The sequence below is a fragment of the Thamnophis elegans genome, chromosome 16, assembly GCF_009769535.1.
Source record: "Thamnophis elegans isolate rThaEle1 chromosome 16, rThaEle1.pri, whole genome shotgun sequence".
In the NCBI taxonomy this organism is placed as follows: Eukaryota; Metazoa; Chordata; class Lepidosauria; order Squamata; family Colubridae; genus Thamnophis; species Thamnophis elegans.
This window is the reverse complement of record NC_045556.1, coordinates 1,928,123-1,943,241: the sequence shown is the minus strand read 5'-3', so window position 1 is coordinate 1,943,241 and position 15,119 is coordinate 1,928,123. Positions and strand designations below refer to the sequence as shown.

The following is a 15,119-nucleotide window of genomic DNA, read 5'->3' as shown; positions in this document are numbered from 1 at the left end:
AGGATTAATCCGTTCAGCTCTGTTGCCTAAACTTAAGTGCTTGCTCATTAGGCCAATAATGTATGACTGGAATGCATGAAGTCTGAACTCAACCACTGGCTGCCGAAAGCAGCTCCTGGTACAACACATCAAGTCAACATCCAGGCTTAACTTTAGTCAGCCGTGAACCTCTGGCTTCTCTAAGCTTTTCGTTTTACAGCTGTGTGTTCTCACAACTCCGAGGATCGAGGGCCTCCGTTTGGAAAATGCAGGCTAGCAATGGCCCTTAGACTGATATACCGCTTTCACAGTGCTTTATAGCCCTCTCTAAGCAGCTTACAAGGTCAGCCTCTGTGCCCCCAACAATTTGGGTCCTCGTTTTACTAAAAACCTCAGAAGGACGGAAGGCTGAGTCAACCTTGAGCCTGCTGAGATTCGAACTGCCAAATTGCAGGCAGTCGGCAGAAGTAGCCTGCAGTACTGCACTCTAACCTCTGTGGCACCACTCGCCTTCCTTGAACCTTGTTTAAACCAAGTTAATGGCCTTTTAGGCTTCCTCCGCGTGAGTATAGAGTTCACTTTTTGAGTAAATTAAGAATTATATGTTGAATTGAATTGAATTGAATTTTATTATTTGTATGCCGCCCTTCTCCGGGAGGACTCAGAGCGGCGAACAATTCAAAAAGGGAAAAGGGGAACATAAAATGAAATACAGATAATTAAAATAGCAAGAATCACACAACCACACAAGTTGAGAGGGGAGGGAACTCATCACCCCCAGGCCTGCCGGCAAAGCCAGGTTTTGACGGCTTTTCGGAAGGCCTGGAGAGAGGTGAGGGTCCGAATCTCCGCGGGGAGTTCGTTCCAGAGGGCCGGAGCTGCCACAGAGAAGGCCCTCCCCTGGGTAATAGCCAGGTGGCATTGGCTGGTAGATGGCACCCGGAGGAGGCCAACCCTGTGAGATCTAATGGGTCTGTGGGAGGTAATTGGCAGCAGGTGGTCTCTCAAGTACCCAGATGTCACAAGGGCATCAGGATTTTAGAGATGCTTAGGTGGGGCATGGCCAAAAATAGGTTGGGAACCACTGGTTTAACCCAAGGGAGTCCAATCTTGGCAACTTTTAAGACTTGTGGACTTCAAGTCCCAGAATTCCCCATGGCCAGTTGGGCAACATCAGAAATCCCCAGATTCATCTCAGGGGGGGTTCTGGGAGTTGAAGTCCACAAGTCTTTATATGGCCAAGATTGGACACCCTTGGTTTAAACCGAGATCGTTTCCCCCGGAGAGGATCAAAGCAATGATAGCAATAAAGAACAAGGCCTCCATCTTCTAAATATAAGCCCGCTCCCCTCCCAAACCCACCCCCTTCTTGTTTGCAAACGAAATACCGGAGGCTGTAATTTAGCCGATCGTGGTTTGAGTTTGTACCATCAAGGCTATCATTAAGCTGCAAGACGGGGCTGTCGGTGTACATTTCTTCCTCAGTCCTGAAAATGTGCGTTGCCAAATTTCCTGCCTACACAATCTTTGTGGAGGTTCAAACCCTCTATTAAAAGGGCCTGCGCTGCCAAGCCCCTTAAAATGTGCACGTTGACGAAATGCTATGGATGTTTTTTTAAAAATTTAATCCAGAGGAAGGTTTCAGGCTCGGGTTTTTTTTGCTTGGTGGGGTATCCGTCCCAAAGTGGGGCGAGGGCTGAAAGGCCATGGAGATGGTCAAGAATCCACCCCTTGGGTTTGCCAAAAGGCGGAAATACACCATGTAAAATAGAGAATGGAAAGGCGATAAAGAGAGGGAAAGGAGAGGGAAACAGAAGGGAGGGAATTCCTTATCTACCACCAAATTGCCTTGCCTGTTAGTAGTCCAGATTCTTGTAGAAAGCTTGCAATAAATCTTTATACTCGTTTAAAAAAAAAAATCCACGCCTTGGATCCCTAAATAATATCGGTCCCTTATTAAACAAACAAGGCCGTTTCCTTCACTCTTTCGTCTCCTTCCTCTTCCATTCCTTCTCTTCACTCTTTCATCCTTCCGCCTTCTCTTCACTCCTTTCTCCTTCATGCCTTCCTCTTCTCTTCATTCCCTCCTCCTCCTTTTCTCCTTCCTCCTTCATTTCTTCTTTCTCTTCACCCCTCTCTGCTGCTCCTTCTCCTCCGTGAAATGCCATGGACTTGGTCAAGAATCCACCCCTTGGATCCCCCTAATATTGGTAATAAGTAATATTGGTCCATTATTAAGCAAATTAAACCATTTCCTTCTCTTCCCTTCCTCCTCTCACTTCATTCCTTTCTCCTTCATTCTTTAGTCCTCACCTTTTCTTCTCTCCTTCCTCTTCCTTGATTCCCCGTCCTACTTTTTCCTTCACTCCTTCCTCCATTCCTTCCTTCCTTTTCACCCTTCCTCTCCTCCTCCTCCTCCCAATACTAACATGAGTTCAAAAATCCTGTGGCTGGGGGTTGATAGGAGGGCAAACTTGTTATAAAAAGAACAGTTCCAGATTGCCAATATGTTTTTCCCTCCTTCACTTGGGCATGGAACACAACATGCCTACTCCAAAACCTCCCCTTTTTTTCCCTGGGTTTTAAAATGCCAGATTCCTAAGGGTGCCCCCCCCCCCCCGGTTCCTTGGCTGAGGTTCACCATCCTTTGGCAAGGGTGGAGGAGCACTGCCTGTTCTCTGCCCATCGGCCCGAGGACTGATTGATGACATGCAGGGCAGTTTGTAAGAGTGTAATATTTATTATATCTCATGTTAGGGGAGGAGGAAGATTTTGGAGGAGCCTCAGCACCGGTTAGTACCGGGATAAATTTGTGCGTTCCGTAAACGAACCACAATTTAAAAGAGATTGTACCGCATCCGTTTGTTCCTTGCAACCTGTACAGTGATCAAGTACGAAATCCTTCAAGGATAACTCCTTTTTTTTTTTTTTTGCAATTTCCCTCTCTGTTTTGAGAAATGACAGTATTTATTTATTATTTATTTATTTATTAATTAGACTTATATACCGCTTCGTAGGGCTTTCAGCCCTCTCTAAGCGGTTTACAAATATTTTTAGCAAATTGAGTCAGCAACTTGCCCCCACAGTCCGGGTCCTCATTTCACCCACCTCGGAAGGATGGAAGGCTGAGTCGACCTTGAGCTGGTGAGATTTGAACCGCTGAACTGCAGATCACAGTCAGCTAAAGTGGCCTGCAGTACTGCACCCTAACCACTGCGCCACCTTGGCTCTTATGTGTTGGCTTTCCACTCCCACAATGGTCAACCCACCCGGCCAAGGGCCTGAATACAGAATAACAGAAGAGTTGGAAGGGACCTTGGAGGTCTTCTAGTCCAACCCCCTGCTCAAGCAGGAGACCCTATCCTAGTGATGGCGAAACTTTTCGCCACCGAGTGCCCAAACCGGAACACACCCCGGAGCCCTGGAAAACTGAAGACCAGCTGATCTTTGGATTTCCGGCGTGCGCCGGCCACCTAGTCTTCTGGTTTCCGGTATGTGCTGGTCTTCACCCATGCCAGAGCCCCGGGAAGCTGAAGACCAGGTGGCCGGTGCCAGCTAGTCTTTGGGTTTCTGAGCCTCTGGCATACTCAAAGATCAGCTGGCCCAGAAGAGCCGCCAATGCAATGATGCGCACAGAGAGGGCTCTGCATGCCACAGGTTCTCCATCACAGCTCCTTATACCATTTCAGAGAAATAGTCCTCCGATCTCTTCTTAAAAACCTCCAGTGATGGAGGACCCACAACTTCTGGAGGCAAGTCACTCCGCGGATAAGAACAGTGCTCCGAAGTTGGGTTAAAAGTGAAGGCGAACTACTTTATGCCTTCCAAGCAAATGAATGGGTTTGGTCCCAAAGTATACAGAGAAGATGGCCATCTTTGCTATTATGCGGTAAACTGGAGTTTAAAGATAGCTATTGTTTAAATACACATTCTCTTTTACTCTGTCCTTAACGGACTCTGGCGTTTATGGCCGTATAACATAAATAGAAATCAGTTCTTTATCTCTGCTGCGTTGGGAAGGCAGAATCTGTCTTACCAAAGCTTGCAGCTGCTGCTTCTCTCGGCCACAAATAGCAGTTAGACTTATATACCGCTTCATAGGGCTTTCAGCCCTCTCTAAGCGGTTGACAGTCAGCACATCGCCCCCACAGTCTGGGTCCTCATTTCACCCACCTCGGAAGGATGGAAGGCTGAGTCAACCTTGAGCCGGTGAGATTTGAGCAGCCGAACTGCAGAACTGCAGTCAGCTGAAGTAGCCTGCAGTGCTGCATTTAACCACTGCGCCATCTCGGCTCTTCGCCACAAATGGCCAAGTGGAACCATGATGGGATTTCATGTCCCACCATGGACTTGGGAACTGAGATTTATTTTTCCTCTGAAGCACTGGGATCTCCACGGTTGGCTCTGGAACCTGTTCCGATGGGATAGACCAGACCTAAGTCCCAAAAGTGTTCTCTATATGGATACAATTCCATACAGTCGCCATAAATGGACGCAGACTTGCCTCCGTTCTTACCTGAAAGCATCCATTGGCCATTGTCTACCAATATGTTTGCGCATCAGGGAATTTATGAGATTAGCAGTTGGGGGTGTGTGTGTGTGAGTCTCCATTTTCCTGATGTTAAGGGGCTCCACATCTGGAATTGTCTTCTGGAGTTTGCAAAACAAACGAGCTAGGTCCTTGTGGAAGGATGGGTGCAATTATGCCGGTGGGTGGGCGTTTCGGCATAACTCTTTCGGGTGTGTGCGAATGAAAGGAAGAGGCAGAGGTGTCAGAATGTCGAGTGGGGTTTGGCCTGCAAGATTCCTCTAGTGTAAGCAGAAACTCTGGCACAATGTGAGTAAATAAGGATTAGAGCTGCGTCCTTCCAGATTCGCTGGTCGTGGTCCAAGGGGTGTGTGGACTTCATTTCTAATTTGACTACGTTTTGATCTTGCTCTGAATGCACCGGGGGAGGTCTGAACCCCACCCCGCTGCCTTGCAAGGTTCAGGGGCCGCTCTTGTGGGGAAGATAAAGGGAGCTTTTCTGATATTTATTTAGAGGATATATTGGCTTCCCCCGTGTTCATAGCGTGATGCACACCCAGATGCCTTGCCCTGAATAGTTGCACAGTTAATGCGCATATGTGTCACACCTCTTCCTGTTGTTAGATAAAGCAACTTGAGAGTTCATTTAACTCCTCCCCTCCTGCCAGCAGGTTTCTTCCTTCAGTTTTGCTCCTTCCAAGAAAGGTGGACTTTGGCGTTGGTCCACTGAATCAGTTCTCTTTGAGTTGCGAAAAAAAACACCGCAACCTACACGAATAGAAAGACATGGGTTGGGTTGTGCTTCAGGGCGAGAATCCCAAAACTGCTTTGGAGGGTGCAGGGGGTGTGCGTGGAAGACCCAACAGTTGCAGACAACAGCTGCGTGATCCAAGAAGAAGTCCCAAGTTGAGCTGCAGGCAGGTGGTGGGATTCCGTAATGAGATCCCAACCGTAGAGACGCCTTAAAAGCTATCTGAGGAATCCAGAAGGAGCACCTGCCGGCTTCGGGTTGCCTTCGCCCCAGAAGAGGAGCAGGAGGGCCAAACCAGACCGTGAGAAGCAGGGATGAATTGGGGTCCCATGGCGGAGAAGACCTCCTCCGTCCTCAAGGGAAGCAAGAACTTCAAGCAAAGGGCAGATTCAGAAGAAGAGGGAGAGGGACAGACAAAGAGGTGGGAGACCCCACTGATCTAGAAGGCTAACATTTTGGCCATCTGGTTGAAATAATCCAGGCTTCTGTTGAAGATCTGCAGTCGAATTCTAGGAACAATATTTAGCCTCCTTGGCATTTTTCTTTCCGCTTCGATCCATTCGTGGTGGTGCAGAAGCTCCATCATTTCAAAGTCTCTTCTCCTTCTCCTTCTTCTTCTTCTTCTTCGGAGCAAAATTGCATTTTTGTGCCTGAATCCGGTCACTGCCTCCATGCAATTCATTTTGCAATTTGTAGCTCCATCGAGCCAATAAAATCTCAATAAACTCTCGTGAAAGTTAATTTCTGTTTCTTTGTAGGGTTTCTTTTTTTGGTCTTTTCTACCCCCCCCCCCCAATGGTCAGTAAAGATTGAGAAAAAGAAACCCCTCCTGTTTTGGATTGGGAGATAAGCCTTTGTTGATACAAAAACGGCCAACGCTCTTTTCAAAGCTCACAATACAACAGCAACATCCTGTTCATTTTGAAAACTCTTTGGGCCTCGTCCTCCGGAAGCACACAAAAAAATGCTTGCTGAAAATTTCCTGCAAAAATAGGGAGCCTCTGTTTTCGGATCCAAGAAGCAACACCAATTTTATTATTCTTTCTTCTTCCCTGGGCTGCTGCTTCGTGTCGATATTTTATCAACACTCCCCCCCCCCCCAAAAGGCAGCCTGGCCTTTGCAGTTTAATCCCCGTGTCTCGCTTAATTGGGGGGTGGGTGTGTTTTCCCAGCGATCTTTCAAACAGGACCGGGGTTTGTTTACAGAATATTTGAACCTTGCCAAGTTTTGTAAGCATTGTTTTCTTCTGGCTGCCTAAAATTGTCCAGGCGGTTCCAATGAAACAGAAATGCAATTATGTCTGTGTGTGTGTGTGTGTGTGTGTGTGTGTGTGTTGTTTATTTGTGCTGATAAAGAAATAAAAGGGAGACTAGTATAGATCTATTTCAAGCTATTTAGCTCTCATCAGCTAGCCATACCCTTACTGGGATCAGAACCTGTGCTGTATTACATCTTAGGCAGATGTGTTAACCACTAAGCCACAAGGTTCTCCTCCTTATCAGCTGAGCCAGGGAAATAGGCATGTATTTATCAGCACAAATACAACACAAATGTAACAAAGGCAACAGTAAAAATATTGGGTTTCTGTCTGGATGGTCTCTTGTGATGAGCCGATAGACAGAGAATGGAAGCAATAGGTTTCCTCCCATATTTGGGCATACCAGGGGTTGTGACACTACATACATACATACATACATACATACATACATACATACATACATACATACATACATATTCTTTTTGCAATCCCAAGACAAATGGAATGTATATTTTTTTTATAACTTTAAAACTTTTAATCTTAAATGATTTGGGGTTTGACATTTAATTTTATTGGTTAATTGGACGCCACCCAGCACCCTTCTCCTTGGACAGATGGGCTGGTAAGAACTATGTGCAATACAAACAAACAAATAAATAAACTTCTGCAGTGTCCTGACAGAATTGGGATAAATCATTGGGTGTTTTTTCCCCCCCCTCCCCAATTCTGCATGAACCAGTGTTTTAAGTGAGGCTCCTCTGGTGCCAAGACTGGCATTTTTAAACTGGCAGAATGGGGGCAAACAGTAGAATAGTTCCTTTAGAGCAAACTCCAGTAGCTCACCCATGTTTTTGTTTCCCACTTAAAAGACTTTTTTTTTTTTTAATAAGAATGCCTCGCACACCTTCAGCTGAATGCTAACTGGTGTTTGCTAAACATTGGAATTAGGTGAAAGGGATGGGAAGGACTTTCCTTGAAAAAAAAAATCTGAACACATATTTGATTTTCAGAAGAGGCCCCTGTCTGAATATTCCAATATCAGCAAGCCTTAAATCGAAATTCACTTTTTACAAAAATCACTTTGCCTCTGGTTGACAAGGGTTGTTATGCGAAGCCTGAAGTCGCACAATCTTAACCTGGGTCCTTAGAAAACAGAGAATGAATGAACACCCAGCGTGGTGTTTTTAACCCATTGGGAGAGGCAAATTCTGGGCCGGAGAAAGACATTGTATGATGCAGAAACGGTTTGTCTGCGAATCCTAACCCCTGGCGCACATCTGGTTGGCACAACAGCACAAAAATCAATATTAAAATCAAATTATCTCCCACTTCCGCACTGTTTAGTTTTAACAACTCGGTAATTGTTCTTTTCCCCTGTATACGGCTTCCGGGATATTCTTTACATCCCTTTTTTCCTCTTTGTTCCTCCTTACAAAAAATAGCTTTGGCAAGGCCATCTCCGAAAGATGCCAGGTTTAAAAACCAGGAAGATTTAGAGGTTTTAAAACTCTGGGTTGGGAATTTTTTTCCCCCTTTTTTTCGGACTCCTTCCTTTTGTCTCCTCGGTTTTATCCTTTCTAAAATCAGAGCTACTTTCTCGCAGCCCTAAATTACGGGAGTTCCTCTAATCCAGCTGCCTTCTCACTTGGGGGGGGGGGAATAAATTAAAACTGGATAGGAACTCCCCCCCCCGCCCCCCTTTAATCCGTTGGGTTCTGCGTTCACCAGAGAGCAGATTAACTGCAGTGTCAGTTAAACGTGACTTTCCTCCACCGTGGCTCACGTGCTCTAATCCTCCTGGCTGGAGTAAAATCCGTGCCAGGTAGTATCCCCTCCCTCCTACGAAGCAGCCGGGGTGGGTGGGTGGGTGGGACGCTTTCTTAAAACAGTGAGTGGAAAAGCACAGCCAAGCCAAAAGCACCAGACGTTATAATTTACGGTAACTGGATCTGGTTGCTCCTTTTAGGTCAGTGGTTCCCAAACTTGGCAACTTTAAGACTTGTGGACTTCAACTCCCAGAATTCTCCAGCCAGCATAACTGACTCTCTTGTAATCCCAGTTATGCTGGCTGGGGAATTCTGGGAGTTGAAGTCCCCAAGTCTTAAAAGTGGCCAAGTTTGAAGACCTCGATCTAAGTGGAGAGATTGCAGAGGAAGGGATGACAAGAGAGTCAGTTATGCTGGCTGGGGAATTCTGGGAGTTGAAGTCCACAAGTCTTAAAGTTGCCAAGTTTGGGAACCACTGTTTTAGGTCATGGAGATGACGGGAGATGAAGGTGGTGTAATTTGGTGCTGGGGGGGGTGAAGATTGGTGCCTTTTGGTGCTTGGGTTGGGGTCCTTCGAATTCCAACACTTTATTTTTCACGGATTTGGAAAGCCAGTTTGCAAACGAATCAATTAGCTGGGGTGGGAGATGAGGAGCAGGGAAGAAGGTTTTCTCAGTATTCTTGGCCCAGAAATACTTAACGACTTCGTGAAAAAATAATACTTTTTTTGCAAGTCAGTCTTGCCTTGACCGGTTCTCCGTTGTATCCTGGATCGGAACCCTCCCAGAGTGACTCTTGAGGTCGTTATTAGTTTATCAACAGGGCTGAACATCTGCTGTGGCATTTGCCATAATTCGGGATTATGCTATTTTTTTGCATCCAGCGCCGGAAAGGTGTTTCCAAACAAATCTACCTGCTCCAAAAACTCCTTTTCCAGATTTAGAAAGGGAACCAATTCCCTTGACGGTATTATTCTTTAAAAAGACTGCGAGAAAAAGTTGGAACGTGGACGCATACTATTTTTATTAGAATTTTTCAAAGCAGCAAAGGTGTAACAGATTAAAAGAAGAATAAAGAAAAAGGTATACAGAGTGGGGGGGGGGAAGAAAGAAAACATGGCATTAGGCTACTGCGCTTCTTTCTATCAAATAATTGATTTACTATTTTTTCCTCTCTCTCTTAATCATTTTAATCCTCAAATCCATAAAGCATAAATTCAGTTGTTTCTTCTTTTAGCAAAAAAATTCATATAAGGCTTCTAGTTTCTTAAAAGGAGATACACACATAAAGACACACACACACACACAAACACACACATATCATTGCCTATTTGTTCCCTGAGCAAACTGATAACAATTTCTGCAAGCTCAGTCGGTTTTATAATTCAGTCTTCTAATGTGGGTATTTCATTATCCTTCCCCCTTCATGCTTCCAATGATTTATATATATAGGAAGTGATTTTTTTTTTTATAAAAAAGGGAAATGTCTGATTTCTGCTCTGTTTGGTTAACCTTTGGAGTTGCATGCCTTTTAAGATCATTTAATATATGAGCTTTACTATGCTGGTTCACTATAATTTTTTGGTTTTGCCAAAATGAAAACGGCCGTGCATTCCATACTTAATAGCTTTTTCAAGCTAACAAAAAAAAGGGACTGAATAAGTACCAGGATCATAATTTTAAAAGCCGTGGTTTGACTTGGGCTTTTGAAGCCGGATGACCAAAGTCATTTGGAAAGTGGCTTGCTGCATGCTTGGGATTACGAAAGTTTTACGGAAGTTTAATTAGTGAAATTAATTCCGATTTTTTTCCCCCTCTCTCTCTCTTCCTTTTCTCCTTTCGTCAGAGCACAACAATGGAAGAAACCGCCATATGGGAACAACACACGGTGACACTTCACAGGGTGAGTTTCCACAATGACAAAAAATCCGGACTATTAAAAGCAGCGAGAAAAATAAGGACTCTTTAGAACAGTGTTTCTCAACCTTGGCAACTTGAAGATGTCTGGACTTCAACTCCCAGAATTCCCCAGCCAGCATTCGCTGGCTGGGGAATTCTGGGAGTTGAAGTCCGGACATCTTCAAGTTGCCACGGTTGAGAAACACTGCTTTAGAAGGTAAAACCAGAGCAAAATTCCTTGCTCCTTTTGTTCGAAATTGACGTCGTCGTAATCAGCGTAGGATAATTTAGGTGACCAATTTTTTTCCCCCCATGACTTGGAATTGAATGGGATTCACCCACCCACCTGAGAATTGTCTTCTAGAAACGTTAGTATTTTATTGTGCTTTATTGTGTGGTTCAATAAATGGAGCTTTGTGGTAGAACTCCATGCAAGATAGCAATTGTACAAAAATAGTCTCCAGCCCTGGAATATTTCGCGTTCATTTTATTTTGATTTTTCAGTCGCCTTTTCTCCCCCAAAAAAATTTGTGGTGCCCCAGAAGAAATCCCTGGAATAGTCTTATACAGGCAGTCCTTGACTTACGGCCACGATTGAGCCCACAATTTTTATGTTGCTAGGCGAGACAGTTATTAAGTGAGTTTTGCAACAGTTGTTAAGCAACTCACTGCAGTCCTTACATTAGGAACACGGTCATTAAGTGAATCTGGCTTACCCATTGACTTCGCTTGTCAGAAGGTCGCAAACGGAGATCGTGTGATCTGGGACACTGCAGCCGTCATAAATATGAATCGGTTGCCAAGCGTCTGAATTTTGATCCTGTGACCATGGGTCATAAGGATGAAAAACAGTCGCAAGTGACTTTTTTCAGCGTCGTCGTAATTTCGAACGGCCACGAAATGAATGGTTGTAAGTCAAGGACTACCTGTTATAAGATCCCCCCCCCCCAAAAGCCAAAGGTAATATCAAAATAACAACTACTGAGTTATTAACACGACCGAGTTGCTGAATTAATCCACTGGTCATTATGTAAAAAATACGGCTTATCCGTATCCAGAAAGTCATGGGAGCAAAAAGTGGAAAAAGTTACCCAAAATGAGAAGGTGAAGAACTTGTGGGACTTTCGAACACAGATGGATCGTCATTTGGAACACAACACGCCAGATATCATAGTTGTCGAGGGCCGAAGAGTGCAATTGATTGACACCACAGTAGCAATAGCAATAGCAATAGCAGTTAGACTTATACACCGCTTCATAGGGCTTTCAGCCCTCTCTAAGCGGTTTACAGAGTCAGCATATCGTCCCCACAGTCTGGGTCCTCATTTCACCCACCTCGGAAGGATGGAAGGCTGAGTCAACCTTGAGCCGGTGAGATTTGAACCGCCGAACTGCAGCTAGCAGTCAGCTGAAGTGGCCTGCAGTACTGCACCCTAACCACTGCGCCACCTCGGCTCATAGTCTCCGGTACCAGGAGACGCCAGAGTTGAAGAAAAAGAACTGGAAAAAATCACGAAATATCGCTACCTGGCCATCGAAACCACACAGCTATGGATGAAGCATGTAACAGTGATACCCATTGTCATCGGAGCACTTGGCACCATGTCCAAGACTTTTATAAGATACATCCACAAATTGCAGCTTCCTGCAATAACACCAGCAGAACTGCAAAAAACTACACTAACTTGGAACATCTTATATTTTGAAAAGGTACTTGGTTGATACCCAGGACACTGGCAGCATCCTGTTTCAACCATTAGCACCAGTCACTGGTATTTGTGATGCTTTTTTGAATGTTCAGTTGACTTGAGTTTCATGTTCAATGAATAAAGTGTAATAATAATAATAATAATAATAATAATAATAATAATAATAATCCTCTGATGATGCCAATTGCAGACTTTGCAAAGAAGCTGATGAAACTGTTGATCACATACTCAGCTGCTGTAAAAAAATCGCGCAGACTGATTATAAATTGCGGCACAATTCAGTAGCACAAATGATCCATTGGAATTTGTGCAAAAATTATAATATTAAAACAGCAACAAACTGGTGGGAACATCAGCCTGAAAAAGTCACCGAAAATCAGATGGTCAAGATCTTGTGGGATTTCCGTATACAAACCGACAAAATACTGGCGCATAATACACCAGACATCACTCTGGTTGAGAAAAATAAGGTCACAATCATAGACATCGCAATACCAGGTGATAGCAGGGTCGCCGAGAAGGAACATGAAAAAATCGCAAGATACCAGGACTTAAAAATCGAAATTCAACGACTATGGCACAAACCAGCAGTGGTAATTCCAGTGGTAATTGGCACACTGGGTGCTATTCCAAAAGCACTGGAATTACATTTAAAACAGTTAAAAATTGACAAAATCACCATCAGTCAAATGCAAAAAGCCGCACTGCTTGGATCTGCACGCATATTACGAAAATACATTACGACGTCCTAGGCCCCTGGGTGGGGCCCGACTAGTAACCAATGCCAAATCCGGCGAAACAACTGGCCGCTGTGATACAATTGTACAACAACAACAACAACAATAATAATATGAAAATCTGAAAGGACTGAGCAGCCAGCCAGTGGAGAAATTGCTCAGTTGCTCAAGAATTAAAACAGCATCCGAACCAGTTTGTACATGACTAGACATTACCCACTGGGGTGTACGCAACATGCACTTTAAGTGTGGTTAAACACCAGCCTAGTTGGATTACACGGTTGCGAGCTACGCCATAAAACTGTTGTAACATTAGAAATCTAGATCGCTGACTCAAGCGATGCCTTTCCCCGATAGCTTGAGTTCATTCATCTCATATTTCCGTGTGGCTAAAAAATAAAAATAAAAAAATTAAAAATTAAAGGCACAATTTATTCCGGGCACCTCCCTTTCTTGCTCATCGTTCCACTCCCTTCCTTCTTTCTTCCTTTAAAAAACTTCGTTTGGCAAAACTGAAAGGATGGAATAAAGTAATTCTGTAAATACTGCAGGTAACCCTCGAATGAACGTCCGTAGCCCAGCTCAAAATTTCGGTGGCTGGACGAGGCATTGGGAGTGCGTTTCGCCTCCTTTTGCAACCGTTCTCATCGCCACAGTTGTTAAGTGAAGCACTGCAGTTGTTAAAATTAGTAGCAGGGTTGTTAAGTGGAATCACTGCCGTTCTTAGGTTTCATAGTGAGGTTGCTAAGTCAGTCTGGCTCCCCCATTTACTTGGCTCATCAAAAGATGACAAAATAGCAATAGCAATAGCAGTTAGACTTATATACTGCTTCATAGGGCTTTCAGCCCTCTCTAAGCCGTTTACAGAGTCAGCATATTGCCCCCAACAACAATCCGGGTCCTCATTTCACCCACCTCGGAAGGATGGAAGGCTGAGTCAACCCTGAGCCGATGAGATTAGAACCGCTGAACTGCAGATAGCAGTCAGCTGAAGTGGCCTGCAGTACTGCACCCTAACCACTGCGCCACCTCGGCTCGTACATGATGAAGTTAACCGCGGGGCACCACAATAGATATGAGTTAGGTGCCAAGGGTCTAAATTTTGACCATGCGACTGTGGGAATCCTATAACGGTCGAAAGTCACTTTTTCTCAAGTGTTGTTGTAACTGTTCTGACCGAGGCTTCCCAAGAGCATGAAGCAAACTCCTTGTCCTGACAAAAACCCCTTTTATTAATTGACTGTGAATTCGGCTCATTCACATCCAGCAAATGTCTTTCAAGGGAGGATTTACAGTCACAGACCTTATCAGGCTTGGAGGACTGCCAGGCCGATCTCTGCAGAACTTGGCAAGGAGTCTCGGAGAGTCAGGAACAAATTAAGCGAACTAATTGTCTCCTGCAAACTCCACTCCCCCTTTGCTCCTCTTTTAGGTCCTCTGGGAGGGGCCATTCATCCTCCACCTGTGGTCTTCCTCCCAAGTCGACCCCTGTTCTTTAGCTGTTCCCTTCATCTGGCAACTCACACTGGGAACAGGCTCCAGCTGTTCTTCCGCCCCACTGATGTCTGACTCCGAAGGCAGCTGATAACTGTCAGACGGCCCTGGCCCCCTCTCTGCCTCCGACAGAGAGCCTTCCCCAGACTCCAGGACTGGCCCATCTTCCTCCCCAACCTCCTCACTGTCCGAATCTGCTGCCAGCTCTGCTGGCCGCTGGCGGGCACCACAGTCACTGAATGAATTGTTGTAAGTCGAGAACTCCCTGCATTAATATTCAGAGATGAACGGAGGTGGGAGAAAGCAGTTTACTTGTCTTCAATCCGTCACAGTTATACGGACTGGAACCGCACTGCTCGGATGGCGGCCTGGAGCAGAAGTCCAACTGGGAGGGTTTCGGAGTTGTGCAGAAGATAAAAACTGCACCAGATGCTCTTAATTCCTGCTTGGGGGGAAAAAAACATCCCCAGCTTTATTGAGCCTTCAGCGCAAGGCATGTTTTTTTCAACGGAAACAGAAGTCCAGTAGGAGATTTGCACTTCCTCTAATTCTTGATTAAAACTTTGATTTGGTCAAAGGAAGATTACCCCTTCAGCTTCTAAGGAAGGGCATCTGCTTTCCAAATTAGAGCTGCAGGAAAGGAGATGACCTCGGTGGGGAGGGAGGAGGGGTTGCTCTTTCTCCCCCTTGGTGGGGGTTGACGAAGAGTGAGGTTATGGCTGATTGAAACTTCCTACAAGCTATAAATAGTTCAACAAGGAGTTCTGGGTGTGACAAGGCTCCGTGGAACATTCCAGCAACTTTAATACACATAACGTCTTACCAGGCATATTCCCAGGATTTGGCCTTCAAACAAACAACCTAAGATGGTCACCAGTCCTGAACCAGGTCCTTCAATGTTTACTTTTAAGATGGAAGGACTTCAAACTCCCAGAATTCCCCCAGCCAGCCATGTTGGCTGGGGAATTTTGGCAGTTGACATCCACAGACCTTAAAAG

The 15,119-nt window shown here is 45.1% G+C and overlaps 1 protein-coding gene across 5 annotated transcripts in view; it reads left to right on the top strand.

Annotated features, from left to right (window-relative positions):
* Window positions 1–15,119, top strand: part of TJP1 (tight junction protein 1) — a 180,995-nt gene that overhangs the window by 117,620 nt on the left and 48,256 nt on the right. For all 5 annotated transcript variants that reach the window (XM_032233484.1, XM_032233483.1, XM_032233482.1 and 2 more), the window contains one exon: window positions 10,129–10,185. In XM_032233484.1, the coding sequence (XP_032089375.1) occupies window positions 10,129–10,185 (57 nt within the window). The remainder of the gene's footprint in view (window positions 1–10,128; window positions 10,186–15,119) is intronic.